Source organism: Phaseolus vulgaris, chromosome 4 (assembly GCF_000499845.2).
Source record: "Phaseolus vulgaris cultivar G19833 chromosome 4, P. vulgaris v2.0, whole genome shotgun sequence".
NCBI classification, from domain to species: Eukaryota; Viridiplantae; Streptophyta; class Magnoliopsida; order Fabales; family Fabaceae; genus Phaseolus; species Phaseolus vulgaris.
In genome coordinates, this window is record NC_023756.2 from 45213007 (window position 1) to 45232354 (window position 19348).

The 19348-nt window shown below is 30.0% G+C and overlaps 4 protein-coding genes across 4 annotated transcripts; 2 read left to right on the forward strand and 2 right to left on the reverse strand.

Moving 5' to 3' along the window:
- The first annotated feature begins 2292 nt into the window (after window positions 1–2292).
- Window positions 2293–5085, forward strand: LOC137837938 (uncharacterized). Its single transcript, XM_068647122.1, has 5 exons — window positions 2293–2695; window positions 2791–2840; window positions 3577–3703; window positions 4161–4265; window positions 4356–5085. Exons 1-5 carry the CDS (start codon window positions 2581–2583, stop codon window positions 4976–4978), a joined length of 1020 nt encoding a protein of 339 aa, XP_068503223.1. The 5' UTR covers window positions 2293–2580; the 3' UTR covers window positions 4979–5085.
- Window positions 5086–7116: 2031 nt separating this feature from the next.
- Window positions 7117–11487, reverse strand: LOC137837939 (uncharacterized). The gene is made up of 11 exons (XM_068647123.1): window positions 10667–11487; window positions 10496–10588; window positions 10313–10377; window positions 9763–9817; window positions 8910–8996; window positions 8538–8622; window positions 8340–8435; window positions 7970–8154; window positions 7801–7889; window positions 7439–7538; window positions 7117–7308 (listed from the first exon to the last, which is right to left on the reverse strand). The coding sequence occupies exons 1-11, from the start codon at window positions 10715–10717 to the stop codon at window positions 7264–7266; spliced, it is 951 nt and encodes a 316-aa protein (XP_068503224.1). The 5' UTR covers window positions 10718–11487; the 3' UTR covers window positions 7117–7263.
- A 1-nt stretch (window position 11488) lies between these two features.
- LOC137837941 (pentatricopeptide repeat-containing protein At1g63080, mitochondrial-like) lies at window positions 11489–12094 on the forward strand. The gene has a single exon (XM_068647124.1). The coding sequence runs from the start codon at window positions 11489–11491 to the stop codon at window positions 12092–12094; it is 606 nt and encodes a 201-aa protein (XP_068503225.1).
- Window positions 12095–12564: 470 nt separating this feature from the next.
- Window positions 12565–18842, reverse strand: LOC137837936 (phosphoethanolamine N-methyltransferase-like). Its single transcript, XM_068647118.1, has 12 exons — window positions 18718–18842; window positions 18400–18524; window positions 15910–16047; window positions 15294–15431; window positions 14810–14953; window positions 14572–14682; window positions 14358–14499; window positions 13989–14269; window positions 13709–13870; window positions 13436–13489; window positions 13259–13333; window positions 12565–12829 (listed from the first exon to the last, which is right to left on the reverse strand). Exons 1-12 carry the CDS (start codon window positions 18740–18742, stop codon window positions 12731–12733), a joined length of 1494 nt encoding a protein of 497 aa, XP_068503219.1. The 5' UTR covers window positions 18743–18842; the 3' UTR covers window positions 12565–12730.
- Between the last annotated feature and the right edge of the window lie 506 nt (window positions 18843–19348).

The window sequence follows — 19348 nt, forward strand, 5'->3', positions numbered from 1 at the left end:
AAAATATAAAAGTAGGGGTTGATTTCTAAGTTACTTTCAATCCAAACCAATTAAATTAATGATAAAAAAACAGTTTTTCTTAATTTAAGTTAGTATCACTTTTTTTCACAATAATATTATAACATCAATTTTTTTCATACACCTCCATGCACTCTCAGAAATATAAAAATTATCCTTTCATGTCATGAAAATATATTCTGGATTAAATGATTAAAAAAATTACAAATTATACAGTATAAAAGTTAAAAAATTAAATTATACAGTATAATTCTCGCAGTGTCAAACTGTGAAAATTAATTATTAACTCTAAATATATTTTCAATCATTCAATTATTGTATAATCTAAAATTATACTTTAAATTATATAATCTGTAATTAATATTTGTAATTTATATTTTAAATTATACAATTGTAATTTTATAGTAGTGTAATTAATTTGTAATTAATCTTATGAAAATATATTTTGAACTCAAAATTAATTTTTCGAGTTTCAGTGCAATTAAGTTTCACAATTTGAAATTAATTTTTCTATTTTTAATTAAATAAAAATTAATCTTTTTCTTTTGAAATATGTTCCCAAAGTAAATTTCCATTTCAAATTCTGAAATCCAAAAAAAATATATAGCTAAATCCAAAAGTTTATTTTTCTCTTTTCAAGTGGCATCTCAAATGAATGTCCTCAAATTGACATTTCGTGTCGTTTCAGTGCATAACGCTCAGAGATAGTGGAGAGAGAGTTTAGAAGTTTACAATTTAGAAATTCAGATTTTCTAATTTCTAAAATCTGTAAAACTAAAACGGAAATCTGATCAGAAAAAAATTGTAAAATCCAGATCAAATAAAAACTGGATTGAAATATATGAATCTTTAATGGATCAGAAGAGTGCAAAAAGAAGAGTAGTTTATCTAACTGGAATATCACCTCCTCATGAATTCGTTATATTGTTTCCTTCGGTTCAATAGATGCTTTCTAATTTTCTTATTAACTTCTCCTTCACTGCTTATGTTTATACTAATCACCAACACTCATTAAAGTGCATACCGAAGGCAATTTCTCCCTACACCATATAATTCTAAGATGTAAATTGAAAATGACAAAAGTGTCAAACCTTACATAAAAGGAGCTGCAAATAAAAATTAATTTCGAAATCTTTTATCCAAAAATATTCTGGATTTCAATTTTCGGTAGAAACACACTTTTGAATTTTGAAAATTTTTATTCGGAATTTATTTTTAATTGTGTTTTGGATTTTTTTTATATTTTTGAATTATATTTACTATCTTATTTTCAAATTTGGAATAAGAGTAATTTTGAAAATTTGAAAAAATGATAGATTGCAGATTAAAATTGATATGATAGTGTTGAAATTGATATGATACTGAAGAAATTGCCCAACCGAATCTTAGGATATTTTTGTAATCATAGTTTTGAAATTAAGTTTACAATAATTTTAAAGAAAATTAGAATAATGTGCCAAAAGCAAGTTACAAAATTTGATAATCTGAAACATCTGTAACGTATTCTTTGATTTTCTTTAACAATAAGGTTACAAATAGCATCAATTATGTCAGAATTCAGTCAATAATGGTAAAAAAAGCTTGAATAATAGGTTCTAGTAGAAGTCTTAAATATGTAGAGTGTTTTGACAAAAAATAATAATAATAATAATAAAGTGATATTAGTTTTAAATCAATTCAAACAAATGCATTCTTCATCTATATACGAAATGCGTGAAAAAAAAATCGAGAACAACATCTTTTTTAGTATATTTTTTTATCTATTTTCAAAAAAACGTGGTTGTGACACGTGTAAAAAACTAGCGTTTGTACTCTATAAGTATAAGTATTCAAATTCAATTGTATTAACTATAGATGATTGATTTACATAACACATTTAAAAAGCATCTATCATCTATGAATATGATACAAATCTACGTTAAAAAAAAAATGCAAAACCAAACTTAACAAAAAAAAAGTGCAGGTGTATAACTTTCTTTTATTTTCCATATCTTCTAATTTTCGGAAGATGGCTATACAGTATTAAATTTTTTAATTGAGTCTCTTAATTTTTAAATCAAAATTAATTTGATTTCTTTTCTGAAATTCTCTGATAACGTAGTGGTTTGTAGCAGTTGACAAAGAAATAAAATTGATGGTAATTTAAATATTAAAAAATTAATTATATATTTTACTAATATAGAGTCAAAATCAAAACCATTTTTAAAGCAAATATTAAGTATCAGTTATTAACAATTAACAGTTATATATCATGAATATTTTTATGATAATCTTGTTACATATCATGCTACTACTGTGTGATGATGACAAAATCTTTTTTGCATAAAAAAAAATAACCCAACAGAATTTTTACTCTTTTGAAAAGATTGATTTAGATATGATAAAAGATAGAGAAAAGAAAAAGATAACAGTAGAATTTTGAAACATTGTTTGTTACAATAACCTCGTATCGTAGCAGTTAATGTTCACTTGGATCAGTTCTTTTTATATGTTCTTCAATCTCATCACTTCACTCACTTTCATACTCTCTCTCTCACTCTCTCTCTTCTCTGTTCAATTCCAATGGCGGATCAGAGCCCCAAACCAGAGACCTTTGAGCTCAGCAATGGCAGCATGAAGGTTCTTCTCACCAATCTCGGATGCACCATCATCTCCTTATCTGTTCCCGGAAAAGATGGTTATGATCCGTTTCAAATTCCTCATTTGAAGCTTTTCCTTACCTTCAATCGTGTTTGCGTTTTACTGATTCGTGACGTGCTCTCTGTTTTGAAGGGGTGTTATCCGACGTCGTTCTTGGCCTCGATTCTGTTGAATCCTATCAGGTCCCTTTTGATTTTGCGATTTCTTTTATTGGATTTCTGGCGTCAATCGTAATGGGTAGTTTTGTTTTAGCTTAGAGAGGCTTGTTTGGTTGATGGGTATCTTCTCTCCCTTTTCAAAATTCTACCTTTCTGGTTTAAACAATACAATGGTGGGTGCCCTGTGAGAATCCATGGAAGTGATCTTTTTGTGAAATTCATGATTGAAATGTTTCGTCTTGACATGAGGGAGTATCGGAGACTATAAGGCTCGGACACTCCTCTTAAAAGGACTCTAGGAAGGGTGAAGTGTCTTATTCAAAAAATATTTGTTATATTTCTGACAATCTAACACTATTCTTACTAATTTTTGAAAAGAAGAAGCACATGTATTTTCTAAATATTCAAAATTATTGTATGAATTTTGAGTATGATACTTAAATAAGGAACCAATCCTCCACTTGTCATGAAAAATATATTTTTACACATAAATTTTTATTATTAATTTATATAATTCATAATTATATAATATATAGTTGTTTCTCCCTATCCTATATTTTTTAGAAATTATACATATGTACGTGACCGTATCAGTGTTATAGGTTAGAGATTTCTCATTGATTAAATTTTGGAGTTGATTTATGGCTGAACTCAAATTCAAATTTTAAGACACCTCTGATGAATGCGACTTTTGAAGGATTATATGTATAATATTCAGTTTCTTTCTGACGATTTACTGAATTATGTTGGTTTGAAGCAGAAAGGTCTTGCTCCTTATTTTGGCTGCATTGTGGGTCGGGTTGCCAACCGAATCAAGGATGGCAAATTTACACTTGATGGAGTTCAGTACTCTTTGCCTCTGAACAAACCCCCAAACAGTCTCCATGGTATCAATTCTGTGTTTTCATAGTCTTCATTTGTAAAATTGTTAATTGTGCATTGTGTAGTTAAACTAATCCTTTCAGATTTTTCTGTCCATCTATTGTGATTCAAGTTAAAGAATAAAGTTTTTGGCCATCTGAAGTAGTGGATCATGCAATGTCTGTGTTGAAATATATGCATTTGATTAGGATCTTATTGTAATGATTATGAAAATATTAACAATTATTTATTTCCTCCATTCCATTGAAATCTGGCTTTGAAAATAAAGACGAAACATGTATGGATCTGTCAAGCAAAACATCATTATTTTCAAGAATGATGGACATCAAATGATGATGGATAGATGTTATTGTGTGCACTTTTATTTAAAATAGCACAATGATCTAAACAAAGAAACTTTACAATGATCTATTATTTTTGTTTGTTGTTTTCGTGATCCCTTATCTCCTGTCCAAATTTCAGGTGGAAATGTTGGGTTTGATAAGAAGGTATGGGAGGTAGTTGAACATAAAAAGGGCGAAACCCCCTCAATTACTTTCAAGTATCACAGTCACGATGGAGAGGAAGGTAGTGTCTATTCTCTCTTTCTTCCTCACTCTTAAGCATCATTATGCTCTTCCTTTGTCTTTATTCAGCTTTTGTTTTCTGTAATACAAGGTTATCCTGGGGATATCACCATTACAGCCACTTACACACTCACCTCAAGCACAACTCTGAGGCTTGACATGGAAGGAGTGCCAAAGGACAAACCCACCATAGTTAATTTGGCTCAGCATACCTACTGGAACTTAGCTGGTCACAACTCAGGGAACATTCTTGACCATTCAATTCAGATATGGGCTAATCATGTCATTCCTGTGGACCAGAATACTGTGCCAACTGGTGAAATAATGTCAGTGAAGGATACCCCTTTTGATTTTACATCTGAGAATAGAATAGGCAACAACATTAGTGAGGTTGGATTGGGATATGACCACAATTATGTGCTTGATTGTGGAGAAGAGAAAGATGGTTTGAGGCATGCTGCAAAAGTGAGGGATCCATCAAGTTCAAGAGTACTTAACTTATGGACAAATGCCCCTGGTGTGCAATTTTACACTGCAAACTATGTTAATGGTGTTCAAGGAAAAGGAGGGGCCATATATGGAAAGCATGCAGGGTTATGTCTGGAGACACAAGGATTCCCTAATGCCATAAACCAGCCAAATTTTCCATCTGTTGTGGTTCGTCCAGGTGAGAAGTATGAACACACCATGTTGTTTGAGTTTTCACTTGAGTGATGTTGTTGGAGTGGCTTAGCAGTGAGGTAGAAGACATCTTGTATTGCATATTATGATTTACAACCTGAACTTTGCCTTCTAAAATTATCACTTTTTGCTTCAAATAATTATCACTGTCCCAAGTTTGAATTCTCCATTATAAGCTGTGCTGTTTTGCGCTCCTAAATGTAGCATTGTGTAGCAAAATGTTTGTAATTGGAAGTTGAAAATTTTGTGTATGTTGAACTTTTAATAAAGACGAGTTTTTAACATTGAATAACTGAATTTAGTTTTTGATTAATTGATAAACGATTTGAGATTATTTGACATTGTGATATAACAGTATGAACAACAGCTACATATTCTATGCTTAACTATGGTTAAGCCTTCAGAATACTAAGATTACTAAACTAGAGTTTTTCAGAATATCTGACTTATATATCTCACTTATATATATATGTGAGATTTAGGTTAACCTAGACTCAACGTGTATCCTATTGGACCTATCCTAACACATTGTCTATACTATCATTTCTTTTGTGATAAATTATCTATCTTTTCAATTTAATTGCTAAACGATAATAATTATTAGTAAATCATGATCATAATTCATTATTAAAATGGTACATGATTTACATAGCAATGTTGAGTAAAACACCCAACAATTTCTTCAGTTAAAGAGTCTTTGGGGCGGATCTGTTTTATGTGTCTTCAGTATGTTCAATTGTGACCACAATGCCAAACTAATCCAAACAAAGTTAAGCAGATCCCATCAATAAAACCAGACAGTTTTAAAGTTAAATATAATCAATTTTGAATTATTCAGCATAATCAAAATTAGCCGAGGTTGATTGTCCAAAATGGAATTTTTTTAACCTATAAGATTTGTTAAATTTGTTATTAAAAAATTCATTATAAATAATAAGTAACCTCGTATATAATATTAAACTCTCGATTTTATATAAGAAAAATGATTATCTTGGAATTATAAAAGAGTTATTCTTACAAATGAAAATCACTAATATACATGTAAGTAAATTTGAATTAGTTTTTAATATAAAAACGGTTTTCGAACGAAGTTGGAACCTAGAAAACGATTGAAACTATTCTTCTTCTTCTTTGGTTGGTTGGATTGGACTTCAGTTCCTTTCCTTACAAGCTCCTTCCTCTCCTCATTCCACTCACATAGTCCAGACTTGGATGATATCGACAGAAGACACTCCGACACTCAAGTCAAATTTAATATTCGACACTGGTATTCTAAGTACTGTATAATGACGTACTTGATTCTTGGAATCGATATTATTTATATTATTGTAGTGCACCTTTCTCATTAGGTCATATTAGAGAACTTGGTTAGGTCATCTTTAGAAGTGGATTACCTAACTCTTATTTTTTATTATCCTTGCTAATTCTGTTTAAGCCTATCGAGTTTCGCACATGATGTTGGTTGTACAGACCCTCTTAGCACAAAAACTAATAAAAATTATAAAAAAATATTATTAAACTCAAACATTCAATTACATGGTATAATAAATTTATAGTGTTCATTTCTGTTGAGAGTACGGTTTCTCCCAACAATGTTCTCCTTTTCAACAATCTACTTTCTACCCTTTTTAAATCTAGCTAATTTTCATGTGTACAGTTACTGATATCAAAACTTTTAATATATAAATTCAAATTTTGATATACCATATTAATCTACCAGTTTTCCATGCACGGCATAAATGTTATTCAATTTAAATAATGTAATTAAAATATGTTCATTTTTAATAATAATTTTCTATTATATTAAATAAAAAATAAAGACAAGTGATTTAAAAATCAGGAGAAAATTACATAAATAAAGCATCAAAATAAAAAATTATCTTTTATTAATATAGTACATCAAAATTTAAAGTAGAGTTGATGAAGATAACAAGAATAACATTTAGTTTATAAATAAATAAAAAACAGATATCTTTAATTTAATATAAAATATTCACTTTTAAATTTTAAAAATTTAGTAATAAAAAAACTTTGTCCCTCCCTCACTAGTTTTCTAGATTCACCTGTGATTTTTAAAATTACTGGAATTTTTTATCAAAATGAATAGTTTAGTTTCTATATGAGAGATGAAGATTTATTTCAATGCAATACTTCTGTAAAACACATTGAAATGTTGGAAACGTAAATTTTGAATTACATTACATCAAACTTGAAATAACCAAATATCTAAAATGTTTACTTGAGTAAAGCAATGTTACATATCTATTCACAAAATGAAATCAAGTCATATTTTCAGAAACTATACAAAAAAAATCTTCTTACTTTGCCCTAACCAACTCAAGTGGTAATGTTTCCATTGCCAGCTGAAAGTTCACAAAAAGGAAATTGTTAGTCAGAAACATGTGTTTGGTAGCATAAAATAAAAATGATACTTCAAAGTGAAGATTCATAAAATGATCACAAATCTAACAAGGGAGGGACCTGTGCACCTACCCAGAGTCTTGGAGTTTTGGGGTCAGATTTCTTATGCAATTTACTCAGCTCTGACTGAAAGCTTATAACAATTGCAACTTTGAACTCAATTGAGAAGGGACTGCACCAAAGTGATAGCATAAACATCAAGTTCAATTGATTCAGTATTGCCATAAAAATGAGTTTTTACAAGCACAAAGTAATTCATGAGAAGATATTTATGAAGTGAAAAGTGCTCAACAAGAAAAAGTTAGAAGCACATTGGAGAAGAATAATCATGTTGATGTCTATGTATGCATGTGTGAATGTGTTCAGTTTTGGGTGTAATGTGACATAACTCTTGTGAAATAAATTGGAGGAGAATCATGATGAAAAGCACATACCCAGCTAAGATTGTTGGACAGGTCACAAGACGTGGTAGTATTACATAAATAGGCAGACTCAAATGTCGGCATACATCTCCATCTGCTATCTGCTAATAAATAAAAATACAATTGACAGCTTATTTTGAAATGACATGCTCTAATACGATACAAATCCAACATCACTTGCCTGTGTTGTTTGAATCAGAGAGGTTTCAGTCACAATTTTCTCCCCAAGAAGAATTGATTCGACTCGAAACAACTGAATGTCAATTGACTGAATTGGAACTGCAGAAGCTTCTACTGTTAACTCACCACTGATAGGACCAGACAAAGAACACTGAGTTGAGATTTTTCCTGTCACCCGAAATCCACCTATTCAAACATATCATTGTTGCATTGCATGAGCCACACTCTCATTGATCTTTATAACCTATTCAAGTCCTCTATAGTGAGTTACAACTTGTGATGTGAGATATTAAGGCATAACAATTGTGCGATTTTTGTTTTATTTCTGTCTGTCTTTTCATGAGACCGGAATTGAAGGTAAATGGACATACCAGATTTTATTTCAGGAAGTAGAGGATGCCTTTGAGTGTCTTGAGTGATGTAAAAGATTACCATCTCTGGAGAAAGTGGTCTTTGTAGAAGATCAGCTGAAGTTTTTTTCCACAAAAAAAGAGACTGGTAGTTTAGTACTTCTACTCATTCACATATAAAAAATAAAGAATATAGATTTGGGCCAAACAGAATCTTACCTTTATCACTTTCAACAATGAACTCCATTGTTGCTGATAATGATTTATGCAAGTATCCACGAGGTATATCTACAGTCACCAAATACTATAGAGGCTATCAATCACCAACCTAATAAATTATGTAAAATAAAAAATAAAAAGGAATAGGAATGAAAAATGATGTTATTGCGATCCTTTGACAATGCAAAACTTTATACCACCAGTGAACTATAAGGTCTCACCAAATCTTGTTACCTTATGTGGCTCTTTCATGTTCAGTGACAAGTGTATAATGAAAAGAATTTACACTGGCAGCAGATTAGTTTTAGACTCTTCAGTAGATGTCAAGAAATGAAAAAATATATAAACAAAGCACTTCCTAGAAAATTTTACCTGGATGCTTATATTTGCACCATGGAACGTCTCATAAAATCTTTCTAAATTTTTGTCCTGCTGTCGCAGATTCAGTGAAAATGGTATCTGCCATAAAGATTGCAAAACTTACAATGAGTATTAACATGAGAAAATAGGTCACAAAACCAAGTATTAAATTGAGAACTTCATCAATAAGTATCTAAGCTTTGCACACATGCAGAGTACAGTATTCAAATATTTCAGAAATTCAAATTAGTTAAGTGGCCAAGTATCATACTCTTAGCAAAGCTATGAAATCATATCCAGAGTATTCCAGACCACTTAATAGCATATAAACACATAAATGAGATCAGGGAGAAAATACGAAGAAAGAACTGTTGCAGATTCTAAAAATGAAATGTTTACAAAATTATTAAAACTGAATCACATTTTACATGCTATATCACATACTAATAACACTTTAGTGCTCCTCTCCTTCAAATTTAAATTCCATTGCTTTAACCAAGATGAATTTTGATGAGAAAAGACACATTTGATCTACCAAATATAATGTATGAAACAAATTTTAAAGCAGATGACTCAGATAATGATTTGAAGGGAAATTCACCATAAATAAGCATAATCCTCTATGAGAATCACAAGCCAGTAATATTTGTTTTTCAGATTATTTTCTTATTTAGAAGCTTTAATGATATAACTACAAAACAAACAAGAACAAAACATGAAAAAAATCCAATTTGAGTAGCTCAATCTTGTTTCCAGTAGACCACAGATGATAAATGCAAGAAATAAATTGTAGCCAAGTAAGTAACTAAACAAAATAAAAGTGCTTTGAATAGGAACTTCCATTCATTTGCTATGGATACACTACCTCTGATGTACCCAAACCAATCTTTCCAGAAGATTTAACCTCAATGGTCCTGTTCCTGTTAGAAGCCAATCACAAGAATCAAGCACAGTTGTACTAATGTGAGCAAAAGAATTTGGAAACATGTGAAGGAATTATTTCAGATTTTTTTCTCAAACACCAATAATGGCCTTATTAGCTCAATTTAGCTATAGAGCATCCTAAATGAAAGTGATGGGTCAAAGGTACAATTACACTTTTACCATGAAAACAAAATCAAATGATCCAGCATACATTCATGAAGGTTTTACCCAGTGCAGATAGATTGACATCTACTATAGGTGAATTATAGCTAGGGTAAGGAGAATAGATTAAATCCCATTAAAAACTGAGATTGATCTTACAAAAATGCTTGAGTTATCCATAGAACATGTAGTTATAATATAAGGATAACTATCATGGTTTACTTATCCAAATTATATATATATAAAGGCCAAAATTCTTTAAAAATGGAACAAAAATCATAATTATTAATTTCCCTGTGAATGCACACCAATTATTTTTGAAAACTTACACAATTGGGATAGGCTTAATAACGCCATAGAAGGATTCAACAACCCCAGCTGATCCTCCACGAACCTTCAACATGGCATCAAAACATGTTTCAAAATCAAAGGTACCCAATGAGAAAGGAGTGATTTTGAGCATAAAGTTGACATATTTTGGCCATTTTGTGAAGGATTAAACAAGAGGGTACCTGCAATACGACGGATCCTTTGAGAGTGAGGCGAATTCCATAGTGGGAAATTGAAGACTGAGTTTTGACAATGATTTTGCCTTCGAGAGCTTCCTGGAAAATGAAATGATGAACCATGTTTATATGTTTATATGTTTATAGAGAGAGACAAAAGAGAGATTAAGGTTTTACCGAAGGTCGATAGATACGATTGGAACGAGAGAGCTTGAGTTCCACGGACATGGCTGCCAACTCCCCTTCTCACTCACTGCCTTTAACACTTTTTTGCTTTTGAAGTAATGTTGTTGTATATATCTATTGTAAGTTTTTAATATAAATGTTCAATTCACCATTCAAGTTGTATTATAGTGAAGTAAATAATGAAATTATTCATTATGGCATGAGATTAAGGTTTAACTCTACAATTCACTAAAAAGAGTCAACCTTATTAATATATGCATTTAAATTAAAAAAAACAATTGTGTGAAGTTAAAAACTCTACCTAAGTTTTTTACAGTACATCTTCCAATGCCCAATTTTCCTTCTTCTCTTTCACTCTCATTCTCACTCTCAGACCCCATTTTTGAAGATGACACTGTTCTTCAATAATGTTACAAGAAGAATGTTAAGGTTTTCTCTTTCTTCTTCTGTCCCCCATTTTCCTCTTTCTCTTCCAAACTCTAATTCCCTCTTTCACTCTCATTCTCACTCTCAGACCCCATCACTTGAAGATGACTCTGTTTCCCAATTCAATCGCTTCCTTCGTATGCACCCTATTCCTCCCATCTTCGAATTTGGAAAGATTTTGGGATCCCTTGTGAAAATGAAAAACTACTCCACTGCTATTTCGCTTTTTAAGCAAATGGAGCTCAAGGGAATTCACGGTGACTTAATGAAGTAGAAAATGCAAAATATTTATTCAATTCTATGATCCAAATGGGAGTAACCCCTGGTATTTACAGTTACAATATTATGATTAATGGATTATGTAAAAGTAGAAGGGTGGACGAGGCCATGAATCTCTTTCAGGAAATGCATAGGAGGAATATAGTTCCAAATACAGTGACTTGCAATTCTCTTATTGATGGTTTATGCAAATCTGGGAGAATCTCTGATGTTTGGGATCTGATTGAGGACATGCATGATAGAAATCAACAACCAGATCTATTCACTTACAATACCTTATTGGACACTTTATGCAAAAACCATCATGTAGACAAGGCAATTGAATTAGTCAGTAAAATGACAGAGAAGGGAATTCGGCCGAACATATACACTTTTACAATACTTATTGATGGAATGTGTAAAGTGGATAGAATTGAGAATGCCCGACAGATTTTTCAAAATGTGTTGATTAAAGGCTACTGTGTCGATGTACTCGCATATAGTGCTATGATCAATGGTTTATGTAAAAAGGGTTTACTTGATGAGGCATTGACCTTGTGGTGCATGATGAAAGACAATGGTTGCATGCCCGATGCTATAACTTTTGAAATAATGATTTGTGCACTCCTTGAAAGGGATGAGACTGATAAGGCAGAGAAATTTCTTCGGGAAATGGGCACTAGAGGCTTGTTGAAATCACAAGTAGAGATAGAGTCTTTTACTGAGTATGGATAGACCAGTAGGTGTGGTAGAAGTGATTGGAAAAAGGAGTTACTTTGTTGGTTGTTCTGCTGTTGACACTCATACTCATATTGGGAGAAGGTTTCAATTAAGAAAATCAATGATGTTTTTGAGCATGTGTCGGATGCCACACAGGATCCTAATTAAAAGAAAATATTTTTCGTAATTATTAATATAGATGTTTATTTTACTGCATGAGTTTTAAATGGATGCTATTATTTAGTGTGTGTTTTCATGGATCACATTTATTTTTTATTGGAAAAAGTTTTGTTAGAGCTTATTAGAAACATATAGACAGTAAAACTTTTCCCTAAAAGATGGACTATCATGTTGTTGATTAGATTTTTCAGTAAGACAGTGAAATTCACCTGTTGCTTCAAGTGCTTCAGAAGCTAACCAAACTGGTTTATTTTTCTAATCTAGTTTCAACTTTTCAATCCACAATTTCCAAAGTAGAAAGATAGTTACTAGAAGCAGGTATTGAAATATATTTGCAGCATGGAAACCATAATCAGTCAAGAACATTTTATGGTTTATGTTGTGCTAGAGTGCACAAACGTTCTTTTCTCAAAACATATAAATAACAACAGAATATATAGGCATAATAAGAGATATGATGAGAATGAAGCATCATTTTTTCTTGGCAATGAACAAGCCCCATATTTGTTCACCATCTGCACCCCTCATCTGCTTGGCCTTCCATCTTTCACTAATTTTATTGTAGTCTTCCTGAAACCAAGTATTTCCACCAATCAATCAATGAATGCTCTCAAAATAAAACTTACAATTACAATAAAAGAAATGTCACCAATGTTGACATTCTCTTTTCATTAACATCTCTTCTGTGGATTGAAGTTTATGTGAAACTCATGGAATTGGACTCACATTTAGTGGGAGCAACATGTTGTACATTTAGAAATCTGTGTTGTATGTAAGATTCTTATTAGAAATGTGTTCTTTTAAGATATTTTCTTGCATTAGTTTTTTTTTTACTTAAATATCTTTGATTGTTTTACAACCTTCTAGTCAGTAAAAAATAAATGCTATTTCCTAAATCAGTCAATTTTGCTTAATGAATGAATTAGTTAAAAGAGTTTTGCACATAGGAATGGGTCATAAATAACATATAAAATGTTTAAAACATGAAAAAAAAAACACCTTGGAGAAATAATCAATGAAATCATCCTTCTTGCTCTCAAGGTCATTTAACTCCTGTTGTAGTGTTTTCATGAACTGAAACACACAAGTATTCAAGTTAAACAAATTCTAGTATTATCATAGGTAAAATATACTAGTTGTCAATGAAGCAAATCATTATCATTGGTTCTGACATACCAAATTAGATTGATCCATGGCAATGACATCATTAAATCCAGCAAATTCGAGCATCTGTGCATGATTTAGAATAGAAGAAGCATGTCATGTACAAGAAATATCAACATGAATAATAAATTATATGCAATTTCACCAGAATATGAGTTTTATCTTGATAATTTGTATAATAAAAGTTTATATTCAAGGTTAATGTAGATTCTCTAAGAAAACAGAAAGAAATTTTGTCCATAATTTCAGTTGGGATAAAGAAGCCAAATGATGTTGTGATCATACCTGAGAATATGTTTTCATCTCATGGATATAGTATCCTCCCTTTTGTATGTAGTTAGCATATCCTACTGATAGACTTCCCACACTTTTGCAGTAATCAGTTATTAGAAGAGTACCTCCAGGCTTCAACCATTTGTAAAATGATCTAAACAGTGATGGTTTATCCTGTACAAATCAACAAAAATTTGCAGAAAATAAAGTTAGAAATATGAAATGAACTGAAGACACAAGAGGGTGTGGCCTTTACCAAAGAAAAATTAAAAAGGCAGAGATGGTTCCTTACTTTGATGTGTAGCAATGTGTCACGGGAATAGATTACATCAAATGTGTTCTCAGGGTATGATTTTTTAGTACAATCGGCACATTCAAATTCTACTGAGCATTTGAGTCCAATTACACGTTCAATGGCAAGAGAAATCATGTTTATGGAGAGGTCAATGCCAACTACCTCAACATCAAAATTTTCAGCCATGTAAATGTCACCTCCCCCAGTTCCACAACCAACATCCAAAACTTTTTGGCCTGCTTTTAGTCCCAACTTTGCCACAAATTCCTTTGTTGTTTCTGCAAAGACCAATAATAAGCACTTTCAATTCAGAAACATACCAATAATGTATTGCATAAGAAAATATATGAAAGTGACAAAGCATACCAAGTCCTCCTGTGCTCACAAAGCCTTGGCCAAAAACAGTCTCATAGAGTAAAATATCCTTGTGATTATACTCAACACTATCTAAGAACCGCTGGAACCCCCTATCATCTTCTGATCTCACTTTTTGCCATATCCAGCAAATCTGCATGACATGTTTACTATTTTAATCAGATATTTTCAACCAGTTGAATAAACTAAAATAAGATATTGTTACCTGGTTTTGATTCTTCTTGTTTCGTACATAAGCTCCAATGCATTTACATCCAATAAGCGAAAGTTCAAAGGAATTCCCTCTGTCATCACTCTTATGACACTCTTTAAACACCTACATGAAAATAATAAATGTTAGGATATTTTACCTAGTTTACTTAAAAAAAATTATTTGTAGTGATGCAATGCATTAGTGTTAATAAAAATATAATGATTGCATAGTAATTAGAGTAAGAAGAAACCTTAGTGTAAAATCTTGGTTCCCTGTAGTGAGTTGGGTTGTATTTTCTCTTGGAATCTCCAGATTGGTGGAAACATGATTCTCTGAAGAATACATATCCACCTACTTTTAACCATTTCATCATCTTTCCAGCTAAATTCTCAACCTGAAATGAATAAAGGGAAAGATAAAAGCCTTACCATAGAGGGCAAAAAGAGGCAGTGACAAGGAAGCCATGTCACTATTTGTCTGTTTTCTTATTGCCGATAAAAAATAAAAAAAATAAAACTATTTGTCTGTTTCTCACAGTCATGAAATTATGCAACTGCATCTTGGAAGAATGGGTTTGGTGGCATGTTAATAACAAAACAGAAGGTTTATCATGGTCATTTTCACTTGGAACCAGAACCGATTATGTCATACATCATGCTATCTTCAACATATCTAACCTGAACACAAAGCCATTGAAATTTCTATACTTTAATATTTTCCACACAAAAACTCACCTCTTTGTCGGAAAGATACATGAGTAACCAATTTGAGAAAATCAGATCAACAGATCCTTCAGAAATCTGCAAGTTTGGAGATGTAACATCAGCACACATGAACTTGACATTCTTGTGGTGCCCATTAATGTTTTCATTCTGCAGAAAAATGATGTGAAATGAAAAATTAGGATCATCATTAGTTAATATATTAAAAATACTTTAAACCTAATTCAACCTTGGAAAATTAACTTATAATACACTTATATAGTATGAAATTTTTTAATCTCTAGTTAATGTTGGATCTCCAACACACCTTCCTCACATTGAAACTGTCAACGGGACTATATATCTATAAGTGGACTATATATCTATAAGTGGTCTCACAGCGACCCGATAGCAAGTAACTTGATAAGCCTAAATAGACTCGAAATGACTCTGATACCATATTATATAAGAAAACTTAGATAAAAACAAATACAAGAAATATTTCTTCTCATATCCTTTATCTTTCTTTTTCTTTTTTTATCTCTTTTGTTTTTAATAATAAGGAAATCATAACATGTCTAGGACCAAATTTTTTTCATGTTGACAAACATAATTATTAATTAGTGTTCAAAGTTTGATTTGAAATTACCTTCTTTATAGCACTCTCAATGAAGTCCACAGCAAGTAACTGGCCAGCTTTCTTGGCCAATTCACCTGTGAATCTTCCAATACCTGCTCCAAGTTCTAGAACTGATTTTCCTTCATATGCTGGTAGTAAGGACAAAACCTATGTGACAAAAATAGATGATGAGTCACAAAACCATTCACTCTGAAAAGAAAAAAACAAAACAAAAGGGTACTGATAAAAGGTACAAGAAGAAATTTTCTAGCCTCTCATTGCTACTCACATAAAAAAAAGGGAAAGTGGTCCTATAATTTAGTACTTCAGACTAAGAACCATAAGAGAAAGTTAATTAAATCCTGCAAAATCCTTAAGAAAAAATAGTACATTAAAATATAAACTAATTTAATATTTATTGTTTAAATCACTTCAAACATTTAATTTTGAGTTTAAATTTTATATACTGCCAACTTAATTAAATATTTATTTATCAAGTAATTAAAAGTTATTCCAAATATGAATTTTAGAATAATTTTTACAAAAATTAACAGCTCATATTTAGTTAACTTAGTAAAGAAAAACCTTGCACTGTGAATACATTGTAATTAATTTTTTTTTATGAACTAATTAATTTTTTAATATTTTACATCATGTCACACAATAAATAACCTCTAAAATATAAATATTAAAAACTAATAATGTAGCTGTTTATATAAAGAAATTTTATAAAAACTCATTTACTCTAATGATATTTTGTAATTTTTAAATTTTAAGAACCAAAGTCAACAATTACATTGGAGTTACTCTCATAAAAATATTTGCTGATACAAAAAATAAAAAACTGTCAAGAAAATATTTAAAATGGATAATGTTTAATAAACAAATAGAAAAACAATGGTATACATATATAGTAATGAGAAAGAATCCAACTTCTCTATAAAGAAATAGTGGTGAAAAAAATTAGAGAAATGGTATATTTTTTATTAATAAATAAATTTTATTTGGATGTTAATCAAAATTTATGTAAATTTGATTCCATGATAAAGAGTAATAAAAAGAAAAAAAAAATTATAACTTTTATAAAAAATCATATCAATATGTGTATCAACTATTAAACCTGAAATCTTAGTTTATGAAACTTAAAATCTCAACTTATGAAACTTTACGTTTTAACTAGATATTCCATATTTCAACCATTATCTCTAATTATTAGATAAAGAACAAAAGATTTTTTTTTATCTTATCTTATCTTTGTACTAATATCTATGTTTTTTAATGGAAAGAAACCAAAAACAATATTTGTTTTATTAAATTGATGTAGCTCTCACACACTTTATAACAGTGTGGTAAATTGATGTAATGACTTATTAGTACACTTTTAGCTAATTTTTTCATAAATATTTCGATGAGAAATTTCCTCGTAAGTTAAAATTAAATTATAAAAGTTTTTTTTGAATAATTTATCTAATTTTTTTATTTAAATTGTGTAAAAACTAATTTTATCTTATAAAACTCAAATTTTTTTATTTTTTTATCACACTTATAATAAGTACTTGCAAAAAAAATATTCAAAATCTAACGTAAACCAATTACAAAGTGAAAGTAAAAATTTTAATCTTAGAAAAGTAAAAGGAAAGTTAAAAAATATAATTTTACTTTAATATTTAATTTGTAGTTTACTAAATTTTAATTTGAGAACATAAGATATAAGAGAAAAAAACATGTTTTGTATTAGAAAAATCGGTGATTTTTGTAACGCAGTAGTTAAAGGATAAATTTGTCTCAGTAAAAGTGTTAAAGCTTATAGTATAAATGGAATGCTTATAGAATAATTAGGGGTGTAAAAGTGAATTTTATAAAAAAAAAATTATATGAAGTAATAAATTTTACTCACTTAATTCCCGAGTTAAATAGTTTAAGTTAGGTTTGAAATAGATTCACAAAGAACTCATCAATAATAATTTTTTTCATATTATTTTTCATTATTTTTAATTATATAAATTGACATTTCAATTTTTTTTAAGATTAAAATGTTATTTAATAGTATTTAAATAGTTTGAATGTTTAATTTATTTATCTGTCTACTAATATAAGTTAACACTTTCATTTTAGTTACTATTTTTATAGTTTTAATCAGTGTTACATGAATCGTACTACTATACACACATAAAAGAGAAAATAAAATATATCTAAATAAATTAACGCATTTTATCAAACAACATGTAATAAGTCGAGTTTCATTAAAAAAAATTATTAAAAATGACTTAATTTAATTTAATTTTAGCTCAATTCATAGTAAATCAACTCATGTGAGAAGAGTTAGTTACCTCACTTTCACACTCTTAATAATAATAATTAAAGCATAAATTAACTTTAAATTAGTATATTTAAAGAATAATTAGTAGTAAATGAATTTGTTAGCAATTCAGAGACACATAAACATGTTTAACGCATAAGATGAAGAAGAAGAAGATGAAGAAGAAGGTTAATGGTGGAGAAAATGGAATCGAGACGCACTTCTGGTCTCTCTTCCTTGTCGAGATGAGAAGCGTTTGAATCCAGCATCATTGACTCAACCGATAGCTCCGTCGTGTGTTCTATCCAATAGCTTTTCTGCACGCACCGTTCATCCACACCTCCACCTGCACATTTTCCTTATAATTAAGAACAAGAACAAGATGAAGAAGATGAAGAAGAAGATGAAGAAGATGAAGAAGAAAAAGAAGATGAAGAAGAAGAAGAAGAAGATGAAGAATGAAGAATGAAGATGAAGAAAAAGAAGAAGAAGAAGAAAATGAAGAAGAAGAAAGAAGAAGAAGAATCGATGTTGATCACCTTGCACCATCGCCAACGAAGCCATCAACAAAAACTCTCTGCTATCACTTCTCTTCTTGCCCTTCCAACTTCCTCCTTATTTATACACACCAATCCTTCATCACCAACAAACGTTTCTGTTTTTCTTTTTACTTTTTTATTTTCTAATTTTTAATTTTTAATTATTAACGGAATTAATGTGGGTCCCACTTTTTGCTAAACGACCTTCACGTGTTGCTATTTCTCTTCTCTCAACACTCTTCACTCGATCACTCCATTACTTTCATTTCACCCTATACATTATATCATAAGTGAAATAAATTAATATCAAATTAATATTTTACTTTAATATATTATTTTTTTTTAAATAAGTTTTCGTTTATTGAAATTTCATAATCATTTTTTATTTTAACTTTAATTTAAAAACTATTTTAAAATAAATAAAAAATTATTCTTACATCAATCACATTTTCTATCAATTTTCTACTAACAGTCCCACTATAAATTAATAAACTTTTTAAGAGTGTGTCTAAGACAACAATGTAACTAATTTATTTAATATTAAATATTATGAGAGCAAAATTTAGTGCAACCTCAATTTCATAAAATAGATTCAATAAGGTAAAATTTGTATTTATTAATATATTATAAT

Bases quoted from the DNA above. Each gene is read 5' to 3' on its own strand.
- LOC137837938 (XM_068647122.1), top strand. From the start codon at position 2,581: ATGGCGGATCAGAGCCCCAAACCAGAGACCTTTGAGCTCAGCAATGGC. The intron at 3,704-4,160 runs GTATCAATTCTG...TCCAAATTTCAG, and splicing joins ACCCCCAAACAGTCTCCATG to GTGGAAATGTTGGGTTTGAT. The intron at 4,266-4,355 runs GTAGTGTCTATT...CTGTAATACAAG, and splicing joins CAGTCACGATGGAGAGGAAG to GTTATCCTGGGGATATCACC.
- LOC137837939 (XM_068647123.1), bottom strand. From the start codon at position 10,717: ATGTCCGTGGAACTCAAGCTCTCTCGTTCCAATCGTATCTATCGACCT. The intron at 8,155-8,339 runs GTATGTCCATTT...ATGTTTGAATAG, and splicing joins ACTTCCTGAAATAAAATCTG to GTGGATTTCGGGTGACAGGA. The intron at 7,539-7,800 runs GTATGTGCTTTT...ACTTTGGTGCAG, and splicing joins TGTCCAACAATCTTAGCTGG to TCCCTTCTCAATTGAGTTCA.
- LOC137837941 (XM_068647124.1), top strand. From the start codon at position 11,489: ATGAATCTCTTTCAGGAAATGCATAGGAGGAATATAGTTCCAAATACA.
- LOC137837936 (XM_068647118.1), bottom strand. From the start codon at position 18,742: ATGGCTTCGTTGGCGATGGTGCAAG. The intron at 13,334-13,435 runs GTATGTCAGAAC...TGTGTGTTTCAG, and splicing joins CCATGGATCAATCTAATTTG to TTCATGAAAACACTACAACA. The intron at 12,830-13,258 runs GTGTTTTTTTTT...ACTTGGTTTCAG, and splicing joins TCATTGATTATTTCTCCAAG to GAAGACTACAATAAAATTAG.